The 25,901-nt window shown below is 35.6% G+C and overlaps 2 protein-coding genes across 3 annotated transcripts in view; both read right to left on the bottom strand.

Annotated features, from left to right (window-relative positions):
- The window catches only part of LIPN (lipase family member N), a 27,591-nt gene extending 11,214 nt beyond the window's left edge, over positions 1-16,377 (bottom strand). The window contains exons 1-9 of the mRNA XM_032170284.3: positions 16,291-16,377; positions 14,892-15,007; positions 14,172-14,289; positions 11,873-12,071; positions 10,119-10,228; positions 7,592-7,728; positions 5,533-5,679; positions 1,977-2,048; positions 1,356-1,427 (exon numbers count right to left, since the gene is read on the bottom strand). Of these exons, the coding sequence (XP_032026175.1) occupies positions 1,356-1,427; positions 1,977-2,048; positions 5,533-5,679; positions 7,592-7,728; positions 10,119-10,228; positions 11,873-12,071; positions 14,172-14,289; positions 14,892-14,999 (963 nt within the window). The 5' untranslated portion in view covers positions 15,000-15,007; positions 16,291-16,377. The remainder of the gene's footprint in view (positions 1-1,355; positions 1,428-1,976; positions 2,049-5,532; positions 5,680-7,591; positions 7,729-10,118; positions 10,229-11,872; positions 12,072-14,171; positions 14,290-14,891; positions 15,008-16,290) is intronic.
- A 7,261-nt stretch (positions 16,378-23,638) lies between these two features.
- The window catches only part of LIPK (lipase family member K), a 47,780-nt gene continuing 45,517 nt past the window's right edge, over positions 23,639-25,901 (bottom strand). The window contains exon 11 of one of the 2 annotated variants that reach the window (XM_032754786.1): positions 23,639-23,893. In XM_032754786.1, the coding sequence (XP_032610677.1) occupies positions 23,654-23,893 (240 nt within the window). In that variant the 3' untranslated portion in view covers positions 23,639-23,653. The remainder of the gene's footprint in view (positions 23,894-25,901) is intronic. The other variant, XM_032137367.3, reaches the window with a different exon arrangement.

The following is a 25,901-nucleotide window of genomic DNA, read 5'->3' on the forward strand; positions in this document are numbered from 1 at the left end:
TGCAGGAAACCAACATGGCACATGGATACATACGTAACAAACCTGCACATTGTGCGCATGTACCCTAAAACCTAAAGTATAATAATTAAATAAAATAAAAAAGATGATGAAATCGAATCAAAACAGTTAAGTAACTTGCCCAAGATTAATCAGCTAACAAGAAAAAATAATAATAATAATGGAAGAAACCAGACATATGTAAAGTCCAAAATGAGAGTCCCTTACTGTTTCATGTCCATCCACTTCTTTTCTTTCTTCTCCTCTCTGAAGATAACCACTTTAACATTTATTGTTTTTTTTGCTAGACCTTTTCTAAGCATTTGCAAATACATGCATTTGTGTCTATAAATAGTCTCAGGAGCAGGAAAAAAACTTTTAGGGGTGATAGAAACGTCCTATATTTAGATTGTGGTGTGGTTACACAAATATATTTGTCAAAACTTGTTAAATGGGACACACAAAATTAGTAATGTTTTTGTATGTAAATCACATCTTAAACTGATTTTTAAAAATAAATAAAATATACATGGTCTATCTCTTGTAGTGGTTTTAAGGATTAGTAGAATTATTCCTTTAACAGGCCAATTCATTATTGAGAAATTGATTAGTCTGATTGTTTTGATCCTCAGAAACAGCTTATTAATAGTCTATAGTTGCACCAGTAAATAGCTTAAAATATGATAGCCTGGGAAAATACTTAAAACAATTTAATTTAATTTGCTTAGTTCATACTTATAAGCCAAGCCCCTGGCTATGCGAACAGAAAAGTGGTGACAGGATTAATTAAAAGTACAGTGCTAAACAAGGCTACAGATTTTTATGTCATGAAGCTATATGGAGAAAGATGCCTTACGACCCAAGTCTTCAATGTTCGGTAATACTTATTCAACTTTCATGTGGAATTCTAATTTTTCTGTTGGTATTAAAAAGTGTATATTCATTTATGCTGCAAAGATTTTTATGAAACAATTTCTATTATGTAGCCATTAAAAATACATTTTAAAATCCCTCAGTTATATTAATTATCTCTTACTATAGCTTAAGTAAAATAGAAAGATTAAAAGTTGTATAAAAGCAATATAATACTGAGAAAATTGGAATAAATACACCAAAATGTTAGTACATCTAGTTATCTCTGGATGGAAGGATTACACATGATCTAAGTTCCTTTGTATATGCTTCTTTAATTTATAAATTTCCTGAAATAAATTTAAATTAAAATTAAACTTTTTTTAAAAAAAAGTTCTATCAGTATAAATGCCACCAAATGACAGGTAGGAGTCTTTCCACCCTCAAATAATTTTTTATTATAATTTATCAAAATCAGCATGCTGGGGTTACTGTAAGTAGCTCACCTGATTGTAATGTTTCATATTATCAGCTTCATTTCCCCAGTCATAAGCTCTGAATTCATCAGATCGGTAAAGCTGAAACAAATGTTTTTTAGAAAAAGAATAGTTAGAGTAAGAATCATGAGAGCTAACAGCAAAATGTTAGAAAAAATACTGTATGCTAGGAAGAAAATAGGGCTCCTAGATCACCAGAAGGATGTAAATACCCATTTTACAATTATCACAAATAGGGCTCAACAGAAAGATAAGCAATACCCCCCTTGATTTAAAGGAAAAGTTCATGGAAAACCAAGCCTCATTAGAAAGAAGTTAAATCGCAGATACTTCTCTCTGGAGAAGTCTCAGTTCTCCTGAGGCTTCCCTAGTTTACCTCTTGCTTCAGTTCGGGGCCTATTTTTAAAACTCTGATTTAAGATGGTGTTCATTTATGTCATCTACTTGGTCTGTACCATAACATCCTTTCTCTTAAAGTCCAAGGAAATCAAGGCATACAGAAGGCAGCAAGGACAAACTGGAAGCAAGCTCTTAAGATTCTTAGGGTAGACCTGTTAACAGGGTCAATTCTGTCTTTTTAAATACACTGAAAATAAGGATTGGAATGGTTTTCCATGACTAAGACTCTACCTGTTTTATATGCAGAATGTTCTGTATTGATGAACCAGTGGGAGCATGTGACATATACACATCCATTCGACTCTAAAGGAGATAAAGCTCATATTACAGCAATTGCCCAACAAAATTTTGCCTTTCAGAATCAGAGAAAAATGATGCACAGAATTAGCAAACAAGACTGGGGCTTTGAAAATAACAAGGTAGAATTATCTAGATAAATATACCATTTATGTCAATACTTGAATGTGAGTGAACCACAAGCTGACTAATAGAATGGGCTGCTTGACAGCACACCTGCACCAGCTCTGAATCTGTAGGATAATTTGCTTATTTTGAAGTAGGAGGAACAGTAATGGTCATCATGGAGCAAAGCCAACTAGGAAAGGTTCTATGTGCAAGTGTGGGGGTGATGCGTGCATGCGCACCCAGGTACACTGTCACAGATTAAATCAGAAAACCAGGAGTTCAGGCCCTGTTGTTGTTAATGATCAGCTTTGTGAACTTGGCCACCATATTTAACGTCTTTGAGTTTCTGTTTTTTCGTCTATTAAATGAACATATTAAAAGTCATAGTACCAATTTCCCAGGCTTTTATGGGGATAAAATAAAATATTGCAAAAGTAAAGCTAAAAGCCAATTTTTTCCAAAGGTTATTTCAGTATTTGTAAACATTATAGAGATGAAAATTACAGAGATAAAATAGTAATCATAATTCTATGTCTTAGAAAATAATCTAAGAGAAACTATTAAAAATCTTTACTTTTGAACAAGTCAACTTTGAACAATGGTTCCTTATGGGTTTCAGTCTAACACAATTTAGCTTCTTAGAGAATAGGTGTACAGAAGAATTATCTTGGGACTGGCTTCATTGTAACAGCCTCATTGGCTGCTATTTGGAATACAGTAGAGACAACTATTCAACCACACCAGTCTGCGGATGTGAACTCTTCCTCCTCCTTCTTCGTGAATTCTCAACAACAGAAAATGAAGAGGTGATAAAATAGGACTGCTGCTTCTTCATAAAGAGGGGATCCCATCTCCCTTCCACCCTGTCCTGTTTGCAGGTTTTATTTCAAAACAAAAGTCACCCACAAAGAAATGAACATGTGAAATAAGATGCAGGTTTATATGTGCTTCTCTCCTTTTTTAGGATTTTATTTTTAATCCAATATATTCAAATGCAATAAATTCAAATTGACTGTAGTAAGTTATGGCTGATTGAGAACATGTAAGAAACTGCTACCCATTATAAAACATCCATTCTCCTAAATTTCACCAGGGAATAGAAGAATGAAGCTGCCTATTCACTTCCCCAGTCTTCACATTCAAGGTTTGTTGAGTACTTAATCTTCTACGTATAGCAGACATCTACCTTCATGGTTCCACTTAAATTTTAGGCTTTTTTTTTTATTTCAATGAAGAATGTCATTGGTATTTTGATAGGGATTGCATTGAATCTGTAGATTGTTTTGGATCGTGTGGACATTTTAACAATATTGATTCTTGCAATCCATGAACATGGAATACCTTTCCATTTTTTAATGTCATTTTCAATTTCTTTCATCAGTGTTTTATAGTTTTCATTGTAGAAATCTTTCACTTCTTTGGTATGGTTTATTCCTAGGTGTATTATTTTATTTGTAGCTGTTATAAATGGGATTATTTCTTGTTTTTTTTTCTTTCTTTTTTTAAGATTATTTGCTCTTGGCATATTGAAATGCTGCTGAATTTTGTATGTTGATTTTGTATCCTGCAAATTTAATGAATTTGTTTATCAGTTCTAGCAGGTTTTTTGTTAGAGTCTTTAGGTTTTTCTAAATATAAGATTCTGAGCAAAAAGAACAAAGCTGGAGGCATCACATGACCTGACTTCAAATTATGCTACAAACCTGTAATAACCAAAACAGCATGATACTGGCATAAAAACAGACACATAGACCAATGGAACAGAATAAAGAACCCAGAAATAAATCCGCACATTTATAGTCAACTAATTTTCAACAAAGGCATCAAGAACATACATTGGGCAAAGGACAATTTCCACAAGAAATGATGCTGGGAAAACTAGATATCCATATGCAGAAGAATGAAATTAGATCTCTATCTCTTGCTAGATACAAAAGCAAAATAAAAATGGATTAAAGACAAATTTAAGACCTACAACTATGAAACTACTAAAAAACAAACATTGCAGAAGCACTCCGGGACATGGGTCTGGGCCACTTTGAGGTAAGCCCTCAAATGCACAGGCAACCAAAGCAAAGATGAACAAATTAGATTACATCAATCTAAAAATCTTCTGCAAAGCAAAGGAAACCATCAACAAAGTGAAGTAACAACCTGTTGAATGAGAGAAAATATTTGTAAACTACCCATCTGACAAGGGATTAGTAACCAGAATATATAAAGAGGTCATATAACTCAATTGCAAAAAAAAAAAATCTGATTTAAAAATGGGCAAAAGATCTGAGTAGACATTTCTCAAAAGAAGACATACAAATAGCCAAGAGGTACATTAAAAACAATGTTCAACATTACTAATCATTAGAGAAATGCAAACCAAAACTACAATGAAATACTATCTCACTCCAGTTAAAATAGCTTTTATCAAAAAGATAGGCAATAATGGATGCTGACAAGAATGTGGAGAAAAGAGAACCCTTGCACAGACTGTTGGTAGGAATGTAAATTAGTACAGGCACTATGGGGAAGAGTATGAGGGATCCCCAAAACGCTAAAAGAACTACCATATGATCCAGCAGTTCCAGTGCTAGGTCTATACTCAAAAAAAAAAGGAAATCAATCCATGGAAGAGACATCTGCACCCCCATGTTTAGTACAGCACTATTCACAATAACCAAGATATGAAATCAGCCTAAGTGTCCATCAACAGATGAGTGGATAAATAAAATGTGGTACATATAGACAGTGGAATACTATTCAGCCATGAGAAGAATGAAATCATGTCATTTGCAATAATGTGGATGAAACTGGAGAACATTACATTAAGCGAAATAAGCCAGGCACAAAAAGACAAATACTGTATGTTCTCACTCATATAGGGGAGTTCAAAAAAAAAAAAAACTGACCTTATAGAGATAGTGAGAAGAATGATGGTTACCAGAGGCTGGGAAAGGTAGCAGGGGTGGGGGAAGGATAAAGAGGCATTGGTTAATGGGTAACAAAATACCGTTAGAAGGAATAAAGTCTAGCATGAACAATAGGATAACTATAGTTAACAATAATTCATTGTATATTTCAAAATAACTAGAAGAGTCAAATTAGAATGTCTCTAACAAAAAGAAATGATAAATGCTTGAGGTGATGGACATCCCAATTACCCTGATTTGGTCATTACACATTGTGTTCTTATATCAAAATATATGTATCTCATAAATATGTACAACTATTATATACCCATAAACATTTTTAAAAGCAAAAAAAAAATCTGTCTTTAAGGGTTTGGAATACCATATGAATTTATACAGTAAATAGATATAGCAAAATGAGTCAAAGGAAAGCTGGAATTTCTTAAGGTATCAAATGGCCCTATAATTATCATACATACCTGATTCATATTTTTCTTGTTGGATCCAGCCCATAAGGACATAAATTCGCTACATATCAACCAGAGCATCTTATTGTTGCAGATTTTGGTAGAAGCTATCTTTGTTTTCTTATCTTCTAAAAAGAAACCTTTGGTACCAAAAACAGCCTATGAAAGTAAATAATAATTATCTTTGAATGAGATAAAATATTTGCAGACTATCCATATTACAAGGGATTAGTAACCAGAATATATAAGGAGCTCAACTCAATAGCAACAATAAGGACAACAAGCCCAAATAGCAATAGCAAAAACCCAAAATTCAAGAATAATCTTCAGACTTCTTGACATTTCCTTCATTCTAGGAAAGAGCCATACTTGGGGATCTATTTGTACTTACTGATTCAGTCAAGGAGACCAAATTATTCAGGAAAAGTGACTTAGGAATGTATCTCCAGATGAGGAAGATTATCAAATATTATTCACAAGGAGATTGCAATAAAGGCCCTCAATCCCAAATTCACTTCTCCGTAGTGAAGCTTCCCTGTATTCTGCCCAGTCAGTGCTTGCCAATACTTTTTTCTCATTAATTGGTAGGAAATGTAAAACAGTTTTTCTTAAGGTCAAACAATACCTTGAATATAAGTGAAAATCAGGGTTTTCCATGCTACCCATGTGCACACTGCATTCGAGTACTGTCCCAGGTTAGCCAGCTCTCAGGCAGAAAAGTAGAGAATGGTGAGCCAAAGAGAAGGAACCATTGAACAGAAAAGATATGATAATGTCACAAAGGCAGCACGATTGAAACTTCCAGGACTTGGGAAAGTAAACTTGGATGGGGATTCCTGGTGGGGTCTTGGAGCTTCTGGGGGAAAGTGATGGAAGAAAAGAGCAGGATATGGAACTTAAAAGTAGCAGGAATATTGACAGTGGGAAATATTGACAGTGGGTTATCCTGAGATAACCCAGGAACATTATTTGCCTTATAGCTGACCTATGTAGGAAGAGCAACACATACAAGGCATATATGTATTTACAGGTAGATGTATCTCTCACTGAATTTAATTTAACAAATTAGTTTTCTCACGCTGCCCAAATATAGAAAACATTAAAACCTAACTGATGTCAATACATTTTGAAATAAACTAGAAAAGCTCTTTAATAAGGAAGTTACATCATTTGTGCTCTCAGTAAACAATACAATAAAACTATTATCAAACCAATCATTAGGCCCTATGGAAATTCTTCCTTATGTTAGCTCACAAATAATTTTTTCCATTCCTACCACTCTACCCCAAACCAATGTCTCATTTTCTTATATATGAATTATTTTGATATTCTAACTGGTCTCCTTGACTTCAATTTCAGCCCAAATCCATTTTATCCGTCATCCCAAATTCAAAGGCCAATCTTGAATTTGATTAAATGCTATGTTCATTGTGGCAATGACCTTTGTAGAGAAACAAAAGCAAAGAGGAAAAAACAAACAAACAACACTTTAATAAATAAAATTCCAAATCCACAATTGGCAACCAAACGACTTTTTCAACTCTTGAAAAATATCCAATAAATACTTCAATTAATACTTGAGCTGTAATACATTTAGCCTTTGGAATCTTAGCTTTAGTAATTAGGGCAAGTTTCCATATTGGAAGGAATGTATTAATCAGGTTTTTCTAATGTCAAAATTGGACACATCAGTGATTATAGGTAACTTGAAGTGTCTTTCATTTGGGCAATGTGAATTCATTGACCTACCTGACTAAATGGAACAAAAAAAACTTGGGAAAACAGGAAAAATCCTTGTTGTCATACAGCACTCAGCTCAGCTAGAAATTCTGACATATACTCAGCTCTGCTGATGACCTTGTATAGTAAATTGTATTACAGAACCTGCAGATACTATGGCACAGACATGCGCACATGCGGGGACACACATACACAAGCACATACCCACAGAGTCTAAGTTCTATAGATTTTATCTAAATTTCCTACTTTTACTTTACAGTAGATTTGAAAATAATAAGGATTTATGATCCAAAATGAGATCCTCGGGTACATTTTGTTGAAAGGAGCCTACCTTGATTATGGAATTTGGAAGTAGAAAAAACCTGGTAAAAATGCCCGTGGGATATTTGAATGAGATCGTAGGACCCAAGGCAAAATTCATTTTGATTCTTTGTGCCAGTTCAGGCATGGTGGAAAAGGCTACAAACCCTGAGAGAACAGGAGACAAGACAATCTTGTAAAAATAAGTACTTATGCAATGTTTCTAACAAAAGTGGGGCTCTGCTTAGTCATTTTTCCTTCTATCGTGATCATACTGGGGATGAATTGGAAGTCTTCTGCGTTATTACATAAAGATAATCTGCCTTCAGTCTTCTCTGCTCTCAAGTCTCCAATTTTATTTTATTCTATTTATGGACAATTTGACTTGATTGGGGGAAATGGAGTAGCTGGCAGGGGAAAGGTGATGGTTAAGCTGCCAGAGTAGCTACTGCTGTGTGAACTGAAGGCGACCTCACTTCCCAAGCATGGGGTAAATGCTGGCAACATTCTCATTTCATCCCTAACTCTGAGATGCCAGAATGAATCACAGAGCTTCCAGAAGCAACTAATCAGTCACAGGAGGTGAAGTGATTTCTTTCTGCAGCATCACCCAGTTATTCCAACAGGTTTTCTTTCTCACTATGGAATGAAATTTCACTGCTCCCAGTGCCTTGCTGGGTGTTTTTCAACCCTCTAGACTCTTCCCTGTTTCCAAAAACAAAGGGGCTTTCCCTAGTGTCCATGATGGCCCAGTAAGGACCAGGCATCTCCATTTGCTTTGCTCTTTCAGCAGTAGCATTGCACCCCTTTGTATATCTGTGAGGATGGAGATCAGCACAACACTGGGTAGGCTAGGGAGAATAGCCATATAATTTGGTTTCCAGAGGTCCCTTCCTGGGCCTCCACTGGCAGGTGTGTGTGTGTGTGTGTGTACTGAAAAACTTGTTGGAACATTGAAACTGTCTTGGCCAGGAAAAGAAGAACTGAAATAATTGACTGAACAATTGATAAAAAGACTCTGAATCAGGAATAGTACTTCCCCAGAGGGTGTTTGGAAATGTGTGGAGGTGAGATTTTTGAGGGTCACGCTGACTGCAGAGGCCTGTTTAATGGGCTGGGACCTAAATGTCCTACAAAGAGTGGGGTGCTCCTTACATAACAGAAATTGCTCTGTCCAAAACGCAAACAACAATCACTAAAAATATTTATGCCCTAAATGTAACACAGAGCACAGATAATCAAATTCTCCATGGTTTTTTTTTTTTGTTTTTTGTTTTTTGTTTTTTTTTTGCAGATCAAGTATAAGAGCATATCTAAGTCCTACCCACTTTCCAAAACCAACTAAAGTCAGTCCTTCTTCACACCATTTCTCCAGAATCCTTACATTACACACCCCATTGGTGAAATCAGATACATCTGGTATGAATCTGTGTTCTGAACTTGTGTTTCTTCTTCTACGAGATGGGGATAATAACATTAGGGTTGTTTTGAAGATCAGAGGGAGATACTGTGGGGAAGGTCCTGAACACAAGACCCTACACATAACAAATGCTCAATAAGTGTTAGATACTATAATTATTTGCCTATTGGTGGCATTTTTGATCTCCTGTGAGTTCTTTGATACTTTTTTAGTATACGCTGTCTGATGCTAACTGCCTGTTCTGAGCTCGGAAAGTGCCTCTCAATCTAAAGTACTAATTAATCTGTGTTTGTTACTGATGATAGTGGTGATAATGAAAATATTTCCCTAAACTAAAATATTGCATTTTCACATGATTTATTCTCTTAAAATTGGAAACTTTAGTGGAAGTTCAATGACAAATTCAAAGCTTTTATTAGTATGGGTTCCTTTCAACTTTTACTTGGAACTAGATTATTGATTTCTTTCCAAAATATCTGGAAAGGAAATCGTAAAATAAATTAAGTAAAGTAAGTAAATCGAGAAGTAAATTGCAAGCTTAAAAAACTTTAGAAATTTCTACATAGTGCTTACATTTACTTGCTATTTCATAAATACTAAATCATACACTGAATAGATAAGCTCAATTGATTTATTATAGTAAGCTTTTGTGTTCCAACCCACAAACAAATATACCGATGTCTTTTCAATTTGTTTAAATATAAGTATAAGCCCTTCCCTTTTATTTTTTAAAAATCCCATTTGGGTTGTGAGAAAGAGATGATTGATGCACATTTATTATGTTTCAGCCATATTCCATGACATTAAATTTTACTTTTTCAGCTCAGAGGGAATCTAGAAACTTACTCTGCGGGATTATTTCTTTGAATTTGGAACACATGTTACTCCTGGGAAATTGCATCACCATAGTCAATATGCTGCTGTGACCAGAGACCCAGGAAAGGTTTGCCCTACATGTAGTCTGTGCACTGCAGGCTCACAGCTACTTAGAGTACTAGGGTTATTCCCAGCAGTGGACAGGGAATTGAGGGCACTATAAGTAACAATTCTTTTATTCCAACATAAAGGTGAACTCCTGTAAGACTCTGAGAAAACTGACCCTCAAAAACACACCTAACAGTGACCCTCATAAACATACCTATTGTAGTGCCAAGTGAATGTCCAATGAAATACAATTTCTCCTGACCAGTTTTATTTACAATGAAGTCTATTACTCCTGGGAGATCATACTTGGCCATTTCATCAAAACTGCAAAATAAAACAGGGGCTTTTATAAATACTTGCAAGTTTAAGTTTAAAACTCAGAGCACTTGCTCACTTCTTTTTTACACACAGATTCTATGCTGTTTACTTAGATTCAATGTGTATTTCATTATTTATCCAATTATATGTAGGCTATTGTAGCTTTTTGTTTTTCTGCATATGTACATTTTACTTCCTTATAAGAGGAACACTTTCAAAGCTTGTTATGATGTTTGAAGTTCAACCTTATGATTTCTCCTCTTCCTTCCCTTCTCTTGCTTTTCTTTGCCCTCCCTTTCCCCATCTGGCTTGTGTGCTTCTACTTCTGACTCCCACATGAGGCTTCACAATTCTTAGGACCATTTAATACCCATCTTTGGAAACAGGGGTTTTGTAAACCATGATTCTACCATTTATGACCTTTGTAACTCTTGAGAAGTTACTGAAATGCTCTGAGCCTATGTTTTCTCACGTTATCTCATAAACAGGATAGTGCCTGGTTTACAGGGCTGCTAACGGGGTTTAATTGTATGAAAGAAACGACTCTGGCTGCCAGTAGGCACTCAGTAAGATGTTGTTAGTAGTAGTATTCCTGTCCACGTGGATATATAGATATATGTTTAATATATGCCAATATTCCATAGTACCAGTATTTTGTTCTTCAGACAGGAGGAACAAAAGGGCCTATATAACATTTAGTCAAATCAGGTATTCCATAAGCTAGAAGCCTGTTTATTAAAAGAACATGTGAGGAAATCTATAGATTGGAACTTCCAAGAATAGGAGAATTGTTGTGACACCTCCTAAAGACTAGTGATTCAATATTTCCTGATGCTTGCCCCTGCCCAGGAACTCTGACCATAACATTCTATTCTATTCCTCCACTATTCTCAAACTTTCAGTGGGTGCTGAATATTTTATTAATGTAATAGGAATACACACTCTGTTCTAGCAGCAGGTTTACAAACCAACAGGGAGCTTAGGCCTGAAGAAAGAAAGTCTATTGCAGGCATCAGCCTGTCCTCTGGTAACAGCAGAAAACTCTTCCATTAAAAGAAACAATTAAGATATCAAAAAGATTCTTCTTCATTGCGCATTAGCCATGTTTTAAAAATCTAATATTGGAGTTTTCCTGAAAATGGTACTATGTGCGATCTCAATCACAGTTTCTCTAAATCAATAAGGTCCTGCTCCAAATCATCTTTACACAGTTGATTGGCCATCCAGGAGAAATGACTTGTAAAATTATCACTAAAATGAACATAAGCTTTGGGAGGTTCGAGAGTTTGTCTGTTCCCTGTTTGAATGTTCGGGGCCTAGAACAGCGCATACAGTAGCCACTCAGTAAACACTGGCTGAATGAAAGCGCACATTGGTCATGATAATTTCCTGAGCTGTCTCTTTGGACATACTTTTAATGCATAGAATTGATGGAATTGGATGTAAAAATGATCCTGTTGTAATGCCATACTTTGCCTGTGGGAGAATCAGTGAAAAATCAGAGCTTGCTGTTTCCCTCCTTTGAGTTCTTAACAGAAACTACAAGGAGCTATATGACTTCAGGCATCAAAGATTATCATGAATAGCGTCCACGTTATTTTTTTTAATTGCCTCCAATTTCCCCCTTGAGTTTTCTTAGCTAATATTTACCTAAAGGCCCAGAATTTCTCATCTGTCTCTGAGAGTGTTTTGTGTCTTCTTGACCAAGTGTTTCCCCGACTGTTTCCCATCCATACATCATAACCTGCATCTGCTAGAAGGAATCCAAGGCTTCCATTGGCATAATTCTCAAGCCAGTAGGCATTGTCTGCAAACAGGGCATGCTGCATATACACAACTGGCCGGGGACCTGGGAGGAGAAAGGACAAGATGAGAGAGGGAGAAAGAGAAAGAGAGAGAGAAAGAGCGAGAGCAATTTATGGTAAATAGAGCATGTCAGAAACATCACAGTAGCACACACACATACACACATGGTAAAACAAAAACTGTTTTCACTTTTCCCTTGTCAATAGTATAGAGCATTATAATCAGGTAACTTCAGTTTCTTGAGCACATATTTTGTACCTGGTGCTATGTTGACCTATTTATACATATTAGCTTACTAAATTCTTGCAACAACTCTATAAACTAGCTGCTATTTTGAGAACCCTCATTTTGTAGATGTGGAAACCAAACTTTACGTAGTTAAGTAACTTTCCCAGAAGGCCACCCAGATAAGAAGGCCAGAGCAGGGACTCAAACCCAGTTCTTTTTATGTCAAAGCCTGTACTGGTAACTACTCTGCTCTATGTATTCGTACATACAAATTTCCTGGGTGTGGTTTACAAAGACTTGAAATTTATCATGCTTACTCAAGTCCTATAGCTCTTTCAGGGAGGAAGAGGAGGTGAATGTAAATGGACACTGATTAGTTCCTTACCAAATTTCTATTCAAATCCCCATCCTCTGCCCAGTGGAGAGCATTTAAAAACTACAATAGTATACTCAGCTCAGTGTCCCTCTGCCAACTTCCAGATTCCTGAGGGAGAGACAGCATTCAGGGAGATGCAAAGAACCAGGGCGGAAGGTCAAGTAAGGCACTATCATGACTAAGAGCACAGGCTCTGGAGTCAGCATGCCTGGGCTTAAATTCTCGTCTGTCAGCTTGCTATTTGTGTGACTTTAGGCCTCTTAACATAACCGGTTGTGCCTTAATTTCATCATTTGTGAAATGGTGACTGTTAGTGGTACCCATCTCATATTGTTGATGAGAGGTTTAACTGATTTAAAGTATTTAGAACATTACATCTAATGAATGATCTTTAATTCTAAATCTTTCCAAAATTCTCTCTCCTTAAGCAAAACCTTTCCCATAAAAGTTTTCACCTTTTATATTTCACAGCTCCTTCACACCTGTGCCTAGGATTGCCAGATTTAGCAAAAAATAAAAACAAAAGTAAGCAAAAAGATCCAGGATGCTCTATGAAATTTTATAAATAGTGATAACAGTGAATAAATGATGACTAACTTTTTAGTATATCTTAAAATGAGACTTATAAAAAATTATTTGTTTATCTGACCTTCAAATTTAACTGGGTGTTTCATATTTTAACTAGTAAAACTACTCATATCTCACTCTCATTTTTCATTCTGAAACTGGAGATATAAGAGGGAGAGAATGTCAAACATGACCTCAGCTGCTCCTTAATATGTGTGGTGGGAGAAAAGATGCAAAATGAACATGGTAAGCAGCTGCCAATAAATTATTTGCTATTGAACCATTGCAGATATTTTGGTTATTCTTAACATTTCTACTTCAGAGGCTTTGCAGTTAAATTTTCCCTTTTAAGGAGTATCATTCCCCTGCTATGGCATGGCTGGCTCCTCATTCTAGAATTCAAGCCTTATTCACACCATACTCTTTCATTCTATGAACAGTCTGTCCCTTAGATCAAAGTGTATGTGGATGTTAAGGTTTTCAGTCCTGCAAAACTTTTCAGAAATGCCATTGTCATTTAACTCGATTGTTTTTTATCCTGCAGAGGGAGGCCCCTTGATTTTAGTGGGGGCAGGAGAGGCTCTTCTTGGGTGCCCCAGAGTCAATTTCATACAACCCAGCAAATCTCCTTCTGACAATGAGGAGATCCATTTTCCTGGGACAAAGCAATTTGCCACATGATAAATCAGTAATGAGGTGACAAAATGTAGGCTCCGCCTTTCTGTTTACACCCTAACAAGTACCTCTGGTTGCAGTTAGCAAGATCAGTCTTGCTGTTTGTATTTTTAGGTTCTTGTCTGTCTTCAGAGAATTATCAGGCAAAGAGTAAGCCTCCCTGTTAACTATTTAAAGACTAATCCAATAATTCAAGCCAATTTTGATAAACTCTGTTGAGGCATATCTAGCATTAAATTCCTCCTGAGAAGCAGGAGGTCAATGCAGTCCCCTTTTCAGGAGAGACATATCTTGTACCTGTGCTCCTAGCATGTCTTCGCCCATAAGGAATTCTGTTGACAAGGAGTATGTACCCATCTTCAGTGGTGACTTCATACTCTTCACTGGGATAGCCATTGTAGATGATGATTTCACTCTGCCCAGTAAAAATACAGTCGTTAGTGGAACTTCTCCAAAGGATATAAAAAGGAATTAAACCATCTGTTGTGTGCTTATTAGGGTGAATTATCTGAAATTTGTAGCACCAGGTAACTGTAAAATTAATAAATAAAGTCTTAATACAAAATAAGTGGAATGTTCAAAAATATCTACTATTGGCTAATGTTTTGGGGGGTTAGGGGAAAATTTAGCGTTGACTCATTCTTTCTGACAAAGCTATATTATCAAGCCAATCGTCTTTTGAGACCCCTCTTGGTTTAAAAGTAATAGAACTATAGATCAATAGAAAGCAATCATGTATATCAACAAATAGCTTGATATTCTTAAAACATAAATTCAAAAGAGGAGGTTCTATCTATAGATAGATAGATGGCACAATAGCACAATTTTGTTTTTCATTACTGGACAGTATTCGTTTTTCAGCCAAAGATCTAACTAGCTTGACTCTTGCAGAGGTTAAAAACCATCTACATTTTATCTGTTTTATCAGAGATTTTCTGTTATAACAGGACCTTTCATAACTTCATAATCCATTAGTCCTGCTTTATTTGATGTTCTTCACAGTTTTCCATGACTTACAGTATTCATCCACACCTCAGGATTCACTTCATTTTCAAAATCAAGGAATCCACCAGCATTTAAAGTTCCACAGATCAAACAAGTTGTTGTTAAAAGCAGCCACATCATAGAAACACCTGGCATAAAACATTTAGTATTCATAAATTAATTTTATCTATCAATGTTAATTAATGAAATAAAATGATTAGTGAAATTATTAATGATTAATGAAAACTTGAATAACACTGAAAGCAGATAATGTATAAAAAGGAATAAATACAGTGAACTAACTTGGAGCACTATTAATCTATTTTTTCATGTAGAAGTTGTCTTGATTATAATCCAGTTCCTAAAATAAAATAATCAAGTATGGAGGAATTTTGGTCTTATTTTAATCAAGGTTGAATTGCTTTAAGTCTTTGTTTGCCTACAATTTGCCAAAATATCTAAAGATTCAGAGGACAGGTTTTCATACCCTGGCCAAGTGAAAAGTGGAGGTATCCCCTAGTTAAGCCCAGTATCCCACAAAGTAAACAAGAAAAATGGATAAATAAAACTTTAACCAAATGAAAAAGCTTATGATTAGTTTCTAGTGATGTGACTATTTCTCATGTGGCACCCAAAGACAAATTTTGCATATTTCAATGTGCAGTCTCACTTCCTTGCCATGGTTTAAAAGTATGTCTGTTCAAAGGTAGACCAACACTATAACACTAAACAGCATGCTCATCATATAAGTGCTGCAGTCAAATAGTCTAAATTTGAAGTCCAGCCTCACCACAAAAGAAGATGTCTAATCTCAGGCAAGTGTTTTAGTAGCTTTGTCTCTTGGTTTCCTTGTTAGTAAAATTAGACAATAATGTAACCTATCTCATAGGGTTATAGTGAGGATTAAGTCATATATAACATTTAGCGCAATGTAAGTTCTTAATAAATGGTTTCATTATTTTTCTTATAAAAGTGAGCAAGAGATAAGTATTAGAGATAATTCACTATAACAAAGTAATATTTAACTTCTAGAAATGCAGAGTTTACTTCTGAAGCTAAATAGCTTTGCATACATTAGCTATCTGGTTGAATATCATCTTATATCTGCAAATGTTATGAAACTTTTCAAATTGTATGAAACTAATAATAAGCTACTGAGTGCCCTTATGGCAGGCATTACTCCAAACAGTTCACATATGTTATTTAAGCTCCCAAAATCTCCATAATTTTGGTACTGTTATTATCTTCATTTTATCAATGAAAAAAAAAAAGCCTTAGAGTGATTTAAGACCTGCTCAAGGTCACAGAGCCAAGAGGTGATAGATCTAGGATGGACACTCAGGCAGCCTCACTGCAGAGCTCTTGCACCTGACTGCCGGTGTAACCGGCACCTTCCAACCTGCCTCCTGGTTATGATAGATCTTCATCTTACCTAGTTAGATGAGCTTCACCTGCTCCCAAGGACTCCTTATTGATGAGGAACTTCTGAACTTTTGCTTTTGACATCAGGCTGAAGAGTAAGACATGATTACAGTGACAGTTAGAAGCTAGAGAGATGAGAAACAGGAAGCTTGTGAAAAGGAGGAAGCTTTAGACTGAGACACACACCCAAGGCGTGTCCCTGACACACCAAATGCCATGATGCACTTGTAGGTTGGGAAATAGTGGTCTGCGTGATGCCAAATAACCAGTTTGATGGAATCCTTCATGTTTCCACTGAGTGTCTGTCATTGTTGGGAAGACTTAGCAACATTTTCAAACCAGTGTGTCAAACAGGGAAGTAGAACATATTCAAGATCTTAATGGACAATCAGAGACAATAGTATCTCCCTTCCCCATTTGATCCTTCATGAGGATCAAACGGAGTAACATGTATTAAGGAACTAGTGCCAACCATGCAGTGTGTAGGGATGCACGTGATTGTAACTCATTTGAGAAGATGAGGAAACCCTGACTCCTAAATCCTGAAACCAGAAGGAATTTGGAACTAGCAGTATGGCAGAGGAAACTAATTCACATGCCAAAGGGATTTGGGTTGCTGTCAACTTTGGCACAGTAACCTTTGTTTACACCAGTGGTTAATGGCAGAAATGGATGCCGAATAACAACAATTTAGCTCTAAGCCCCACATAAGATACCAGATAATGGAGGCACATATGCCTCAGTTTTCTACTTCACTTTGTATGCCTATGGAGCTTAAGCTGTAACTGAATCTCTTTCATCTCCCAGCATGAAGAAGGGTAGGGAAAACTAAGTTGCTACCCAGCATAATATAGGAGTTTCAGTTCTATTAGTTTGGATTTATGCTCAAATCCTTTCGATCAAATGATATTTTGTATTGTCCAAATCCTAAGATCTGTTTTAGTGGAGTGGGAAATTTCATGCCAATTAAACAAATGTGGAGTAAAAGGAAGCGTTCAGCTGGTCGGAACAGGGAAAAGTTATGTACCACTCCTTAGTCACTTAGTCTTGATGAAAGACTCAAGCATGTTTTGCCCTGATTGATAGTATGATGGCATAGGTATGTGGATTTTCCTGGAATTTCTCATGGTTTTTAACTTCAGAAACAATCCTTTCTAACAAAACTTTATTGGACTCTTTAGAAAGCTCTAGGAAGTACTATGTTATTATTATTAATATTGATCTGTTGTCTTGACAATATGGAAGTAGCACAAATACAGTTCAATTTCACAGATCTTTACAGATTGTAGACTAGCTCAAATCTGAAAAGAGTTTCTACATCATTGACTTATATTCCTTCCTCAACTTTGAGTTATTTGAATAATCTAGAAAATTCTTGTAATTCTTTTGTTTGTACAGAAACAAAGTAATGTCAAAGAGGTAAAGCTGAACTTTCTCACAATGCTCCATCACTCTTCCTATACAAGCTTGCTATTTTAATAAGTATTTAATATATTAATGAATATTATATATTTTTATGTATTATATATTGTTCTACAGTATTCAATAATATAGTCTATATTATATATTTTCTATATAATAAAAGCATATAGAAAATATTTTCTATATAATAAAAGTATATAGAAAATATATAATGTTATAATATTTCTATTATATATTTCGATACTCATACTGAAATTTATTTAAATGAATAAATTAAAACTTGTTCCTTGGCACTGTGGGATACAAAATGGTTGCCCCTACTCTCTAGAAGCTCAAATTTTTCCGTTTTTTTTTTTTTAAATAAAATTAGATGATAGTGGAGCTAGAAAGGGGTAACCTTTCAGAAGGCCTGTGGTATTTTTGAAATCTCAGTCCAAGAATCATATTATGGCCTTAGCTAACTGCTTAATGATGGCTGCTCATTCAATTTTGAAGATGGTGGAACATACATGGTTGAACATAGATCCTTGACTTTGGGATCTATCTGTAAAAATGATTATTATTTTTCTTCCAGTATCCTATTCAAAACACATTTCCTATTACAGTGTGGTTATCTTTTTGTTTGTTGGATTGCTTCTTTCTCCTCAAAGGCTGCTTTTTCGAATTTTCTCTTGAAAATAACTCAAAGTTATAAAGGTTAGGCCATAACCAGCAAAATAGAAACTAGTGAGAATTTTGAAAAATAAATAATTTGAACCTCACACTTTTGAGACAAATTTCACCCTACAGTAAAAGACTGTCCATGAACAAGAACCTGGATTTTGTCTCTTGCTCACTAAATAATTTATCTAATTTATTTTGCATCCTAAAATTCAAACAGTACTCAATAGAACCATAAGTGTCCATAAGTGTATACGTGTGTGTGTAAAATTATTAATTAGCATACTTTTGCTCAAGAGAAAATACTTTATATTTTAAAATTTCATCTCTTTACTCAAAGCAAAGTTGGCAATGTTCATAATTTCTACAAGAAACAGTGTTGTTTTTGAGATTACGTAGTAGCATAGAACATGCTTTCTTTTAGTGTCAGTGAAAATGAATCTGTTTCAGTGCCATCTAAACTATATCCATCTTTAAAAACAGTAATGGCTATAATAGAGAGAAGAGAGAAGTGACAAAAAGGTCTATCAATCATAGTTAACTAAAATATTAAAGATTCTTGAAGAGGCCGTAATAAGTTTATTGAACACACATCCATCCCAACTCAAAATGTTCAAAGGAAAGATCACTTACATTTAAAGAGAAATTATTACCAAGAGTGCCGGCAGCTGTCCTTGATAACATCCATGTTCTGGAGTGACAGGATCAGGACCATCCGCGTTGGTGACAAAGGTCAAATCCTTGTGAGAATGAAGAGGAAGGGCCATACCACTGAATATGAGGAAAATTATATCATCTTCCTGCCCCAGGCAGATTTACCCTCCTCATTTCCTGCTTAATATACAGCATGTATGTATGGTATTCTCTAGAGCTCATTTTGTATTTGAATTTCTGTAGGAGGTATATTCAAATGTAGATTCTTTAAAAAAAAAAAAAAAGACACAGGACACTTAGCTAGACATTCAAGTTGGATCTAGTTTTAATTTGTCTCATCCAATTTGCAAGAGTAAATAAATGGTGATTGGAATGTGTGAAGAGGTAACATTGTTGTTTTGAATATGCTCCTGTTTTTTTCCTGAGTTAATGTTCTATCTTGAGTTACTATTAAATCACCTTCAAATCTCACCAGCACCCCTGAAAATAGATAAATGGTTTTTCGAGTTTCTTGATTTCATTCCTCCTCTAATCACCATCATCATCAAAAATTTTTGCTGAGTGAGTGAATGAGTGACTGAATAGATGATTCTAGAAGTCCAGAGAATGCAGCTTAGTTACTGAGGAATAATAATAATGTTATTATAAATAATAATAGTGAATTATTTATTATTTATTAAGTACTTAGTATGTGTCAGGTATTTTACTTTGATATGCTACCAACTTGGCTGTAAATTCCACTGGCTTTCTTTGCTATTACAAGGGAAATTTTTCTTAACATTACCTACTAAATTTAATAGAAAACAGGAAATTCACAGGAAAAATTCAATCTTGTCCTGTTTTTTAACTAAATTGGAAGAGATACATTGCTATTTACAGATTGCAAACCACACGAATGCAATTTAAAAATTGCTACCTGATAGCAGTTTTTCTCTTTTTCAGCCTCCAAATTATTCTTAAACCTAGTAACCACTATAGCACAATCTGGTATCTTTTACACAGTCTGTATTCTTTCATTTTTCCATACATTTATAAAAATCTTATAAATGCAGAGTTATTCCATTTTCCTAGAAATAACCAGAATTTTTAGGGGATAGTTACCTTACTCTTTTCACTATCTGAGCATGGTCCAATAGAAATATAATGTGAATTAGATATTTAATTTGAATTTTCTAATGGCCACATTTTTAAAAAGTATAAAAGGTGAAATAAAATTTTAAAATGCATTTTATTTAAGCCAATGTGTTCAAAATATTATCATTTCCACATATAGTCAATATTATTAGTGAAATATTTTGTCTCCACCCAAATCTCCTCTCAAGGGAGAGACCTGGTATGAGGTGATTGGATCATGGGGATGGTGTCCCTCATGCTGATCTCATGATATTGAGTGAGTTCTTATGAGATCCGATAGTTTCATAAGCGTCTGGTGTTTCCCCTGCTTGCACTTCTCTCTTGTCTGTCACCATGTAAGACGTGTTTGTTTCCCCTTCCACCATGAGTGTAAATTTCCTTAGGCCTCCCCAGCCTTGCAGAACTGTGAGTCAATTAAACACCTTTCCTTTATAAATTACCCAGTCCCAGGAAGTTCTTTTTTCTCCACATCATAGCTATTATTGTCATTTAAAATCACATATGTGATCTTATCTTTTAAGTATTCTTAAGAATAAGACTTCAATGATTTTGTTTTCAATATCCTGTGAGTGGCTAGGAGGGCCTAAAACCAGACTCTGCCTATCCCTTTGAGCTCATCTCACCCCATTCTCTCTTTGGCAACTTGGGATTCTTTAATTTTCTTAATTTAGCCTAGCTCCTCGCCCCCTGAGTTGGTCCCCTGCCTGTAATATCTGGCAGATATCACGGATATCAGCCAAACTTTCATGTCTTCAGAGAAGACTTACTTCCCTGTCCACCCTGGTGAGGGTGTACTTCTTTTTGATGGCTTCATCACAATTATTAAATTAAAATTAAAGATTTAAGTATGTAAATTAGTATAGGTTGAGCATTCCTAATCCAAAAATCCCAAATCTGAAATGCTCCAAAATCTAAAACTTCTTGAGCACTGAAATGCCACAAGTGAAAAATTCTACACTTGACCTCATATGATAGGTTACACTCAAAACACAGTCAAAACTTTTGTTTCATGCACAAAATTATTTAAAATACCATACAAACTTACTTTCAGCCTATTTGTATAAAGTGTATATGAAACATAAGTGAATTTTATGTTTAGATTTGGATTCCATCCCTAACATATCTTATTATGATATGCAAATACTACAAAATTCAAAATATGTCTGGTCCCAAGCATTTTGGACATAGGATACTCAAACTATAGCTGTATAGTATCTGATGTTTTCATTACTCTGAGCGCCACTCGGGCAGGAACAGTGTTTTCCTTGTCATTCTTCTTGTTCTGAATGGCTAGTTTATAATACATACTTATAACATTAAAGCATAAAGGTTAAGAGCTTGGTTACCTAAAGTCAAGGTTTCAGAGTTCAGAGAACTAATATTTTATAGCAAGTTACCCAGTATCTCTAAACTTCAGTTTCCTAATCTGTAAAGTGATAAGAATGATACCATGTTATAAGGCTATCATGAAGATTAAATGATACAATTCATGTAAAATGCTTATACTATTCTTTCCTCATGGAAAAGGCTCAGCGAACTTGAATGATCATGGAGGGGATGATTTTTGTCAAACCATATACTTCTGTGTTTTTTTCCATGTACACCAAGCAACAGTTTCATACTAGAATTTCCCATGTGTTTTATTACAGGAAAAGAAAACACTAGTCTGGCCAAATTATAGTTTTTGATATAAATTATAAACATGTGTTTTGTTTTATGTTCTGCAGCTCCTTGTACATTTCAGTTGAATGAATCAGCATGTGTAAGTGCAGTCATTTCTGGGGCAGTGACAAGATCAGTGTCAGGATATGCCAGTATGATATGCCATAGTCACCAGAGGTGTCTCCCTGTGAAGGCTTTTGGTGCCCTGCCAGCCAGCCTTCCCAGGCTAAGACTCAGATCTCCTTTAATGCCCTCCCCATCATGTCTACAGCCCCTTTATTTATGCCAGGAAATTCTTGATAAATGAGTCTTAGCCAGGTTTATATTAATTACATGTTGTAAAATACCCCAATTTCTACAGTGCCCAATCAAGTGCTTCATAAGACTTGACACTCCCAGTCACCAAACATGTATTCATTGATCATTGACTTTGTGACTGGATGATTGTTTTCCAACCCTATATAAAGAAGGAAAAACAAATTCAGCAATCAGCAATGCAAAATTCAATGTCTGGCATTCAATATAAAATTATTAAGCATGCAATAAGGCAGGACCCATAACCAGGAGAAAAATTAATCTATAGAACAAATTCCCAAATGACAGAGGTGACTGAATTAGCAGAAAATATGTGAAAATATATATTAAAATATGTTTACTCAAGAATTTAGATCTGTCAAACTTTTAACCAAAGAGACAGAATAATAATCATCATATATTAATATTATATATAATTTTATTATAACAGATAACATATCATATGTAGTATATTACATATTTATTACACATTGTTATCTAATTCTTTAATACATAATTATATTTTAATATATTGTATATAATATAACTATAAATTCTATAATATCATATTATGTTATATAATTAATATAATCAAACATATAATTAATATAATTGTTATATAACAATAACAAATAGTAGTAGTAGTTTACTATTGCTGATAACAAATTACCACAAACTTAGCAGTTTAAAACAATATACATTTATTGTCTCACTGTTTCTGTGGGTCAGTAGTCCAGGCATGGCATAACTGGGTCCTCTGCTCAGGATCTCCCCATGTTACCATCAAGGTGTTGGCCAGGATGCTCTCTCAATGGGAGGTTACTAGGGAAGAATGGGCTTCCAAGTTTATTCAGGTTTGGGCAGAATTCATTTTCTCGTGGTTATGTGACTGAAGGCCTTGGTGTTTTGCTGTTTTATCAGCTGGAGGCTACCCTTAGATTCTAAAAGCTATGCTCAGTTCCTTGTAAGGTCAGTTTTCTCAACATATCTGTTTATTTCATCAAGCTAGCAAGGAGAATCTTTTGCTCCAATCTGCTAAGATGACGTGCAGTGGCGTGATCTTGGCTCACTGCAACCCTTGCCTGCTGGGTTTAAGGGATTCTCCTGCCTCAGCCTTACAAGAAGCTGGGATTACAGGTGCGTGCCACCACATCTGGCTAATTTTTGTATTATTAGTAGAGACAGGGTTTCACCATGTTGGCCAGGCTGGTCTGAAACTCCTGACCTCAAGTGCTCCTCCAGCCTCGGCCTCCCAAAGTGCTCCGATTACAGGCATGAGCCACCAAGCCCGGCCGACTTCTTGTATAATGTAATCAGGGATTGACATTTTATCACCTTTGCCATATGACAAAACCTAATCAAGGATGTGACATCTTACACCTTTGCCAGTTCTGTTGGCTTGAATGAAGTCTCATATCCCACCCACATTGAAGGGGAGGAGATTATACAAAAGCATAGATACTGGAAGATGGAAATGACTGGGGATCACCTAGTGTCTGTTCATCTCATTATTATTATGAAAATCCACTTGCTTAGAGAAAGTGCATTTAATTTTGTAAATATTCCTCCATCAATCTAATTAGGTCTTGGTAAATTTCCTGAGGTGCATCCTCTCCAAGGTAAAAATCCACATGATTGTAGTGTGGAATCAGCTTGTAATAAATAAGGTTGGCAATTTGAGGAAGTAAATTTTCGACATCCTTGGGATCAGCCACAATGTCCTGTCCACCATTCCATATTGCTGTTGGAACTTGCATCTTAGTAATGTTGTATAAAGGAGGTGTAAGCTAAATACAATAAAAGAGAGAGAAAAGTTTTTACAGAAAATTACATTATAGAAGTAACATTAACTAACAGCTGTTGATCAAGTTCTTTTTTTTGAGACGGAGTCTCGCTCTGTCGCCCAGGCTGGAGTGCAGTGGCGCTATCTCGGCTCACTGCAAGCTCCGCCTCCCGGGTTCACGCCATTCTCCTGCCTCAGCCTCTCTGAGTAGCTGGGACTACAGGCGCCCGCCACCACGCCTGGCTAATTTTTTGTATTTTTAGTAGAGACGGGGTTTCACCGTGATCTCGATCTCCTGACCTCGTGATCCGCCCGCCTCGGCCTCCCAAAGTGCTGGGATTACAAGCGTGAGCCACCGCGCCCGGCCGATCAAGTTCTTTAAATGCTACAAGTGTACAATTAGCTTACACTTAATGGTATATAAACATTAAAATGTTAAAAATACTTGAAACCATTTTTGTGCACTAATATGAATTGTGAATTGAAAAAAACAATTCAATTATTGTATTTCTGACTTGCACGTTTGGGAAAATAAGAAAAGATTCTGGAGGAAAAGCGTTCTTTTTTCCATGGGGGATCATCTTTCTAGTTAGCATTTGATCTCAGAAGGTGACCTGTTCAAACAAAATGTCAGATAGGATAAATATCCCTTCTCCTAGGCACAAATCTGGGCTCAGTGGCATTATTAATATTTGGGAATCAGCAGACTCTTCAGGGAGCGTTGAGACCAATGCATGAAAGACATTTGAAGTATGATGTTAAAAAGGAGTCAGTCTGTTACAAATAACTAGAGTGGCTATAGTACTCTATAAATTCTCAGCAAATTTTCCCTTACCGCTTCTTGTATTGATCCAACACAACCTCTGGTCCAGGTAACCAGGTCTGGCCAATTCGTCCTCCATTCTTCAGGCCACAGTGATTGTATGAGAGATTGGCATGTGACTAAAACTGGGCCAGAGGTCTTTCTAGAACTTTTTGCCATAGCCATTGAGAATATAGTATCTTTTGGTGGGGGTTGGAGTTAGGGGGCCTTTGGAAAAACTATATGAACTAAGTACATCTAGTCACCACTGTTTCCTCACAAGAGACAACCGTATTCTGAAACAGTGTGTGTGTGGCATATCCCCACCCCACTCCTGCCACGTACATCTAACTATAGCAGCTGGCGAGAAAAGTCAGATTTTTCACAAGAGTTAGAGTTGAGTTATACATTTTCACTATTATAGTTGTTATAGTAGTTGTTATGATGACATTAAAAATTCCCACATTAAAAAATTTGGGCTGGGCATAGTGGCTCACGCCTGTAATCCCAGCACTTTGAGAGGCTGAAGCAAGAGAATCGCTTGAGCCCAGGAGTTCAAGATTAGCCTTTACAACATAGTGAGACCCTGACTTTATTTTTAAAGGTAAAAGAAAAAAGAAATTTAAAAAAAAGAAATTTTTTTTCCCAAATTTCTACGTCCTAGATTTGAAAAACCCAAGTATCATTGATGACTACTTTTTCAGTTTAAGCTCAGTCTATCGGCAAGAAGCCAAAATCATTAGTGGATTTCCTCACATACTTGGGAATAAAACAACAATAACAGCAATACACATTTCCCTTTAATATAAAACGTTTCTCTAAAAGTTTTCATAGATCTGGTGACACACCAGATCAAAAGTAGTACTATTTGCTAGGGAATGGTGTGCCAAGGCACACTATCCCTGGCAGATTCTACTTCCTAAAAATGATACTTCTTACTTATATCTTTAATGATCCATATAATGGTATTTTTAAAAGTGGCTAGTAAATGACATCCTAAAGAACTATTAGGCAGTCTTAGTTATTAAACATAGATAAGAAGTTAGAGAATATACTTTAAAAACAAACATGTTTTTTGTTTGTTTGTTTTTTGTTTTTTGTTTTTGTTTTTTTGAGAAGGAATAAGTGTAGTGGAGAAGACTAGACTTTAAATCCTGGAATCCTGGGTCATATTCTGGTTGATTTTTTTTTCCCCCTTCCAACTTTTATT

The sequence above is a fragment of the Hylobates moloch genome, unplaced genomic scaffold (assembly GCF_009828535.3).
Source record: "Hylobates moloch isolate HMO894 unplaced genomic scaffold, HMol_V3 SCAFFOLD_3, whole genome shotgun sequence".
Taxonomy (NCBI): Eukaryota; Metazoa; Chordata; class Mammalia; order Primates; family Hylobatidae; genus Hylobates; species Hylobates moloch.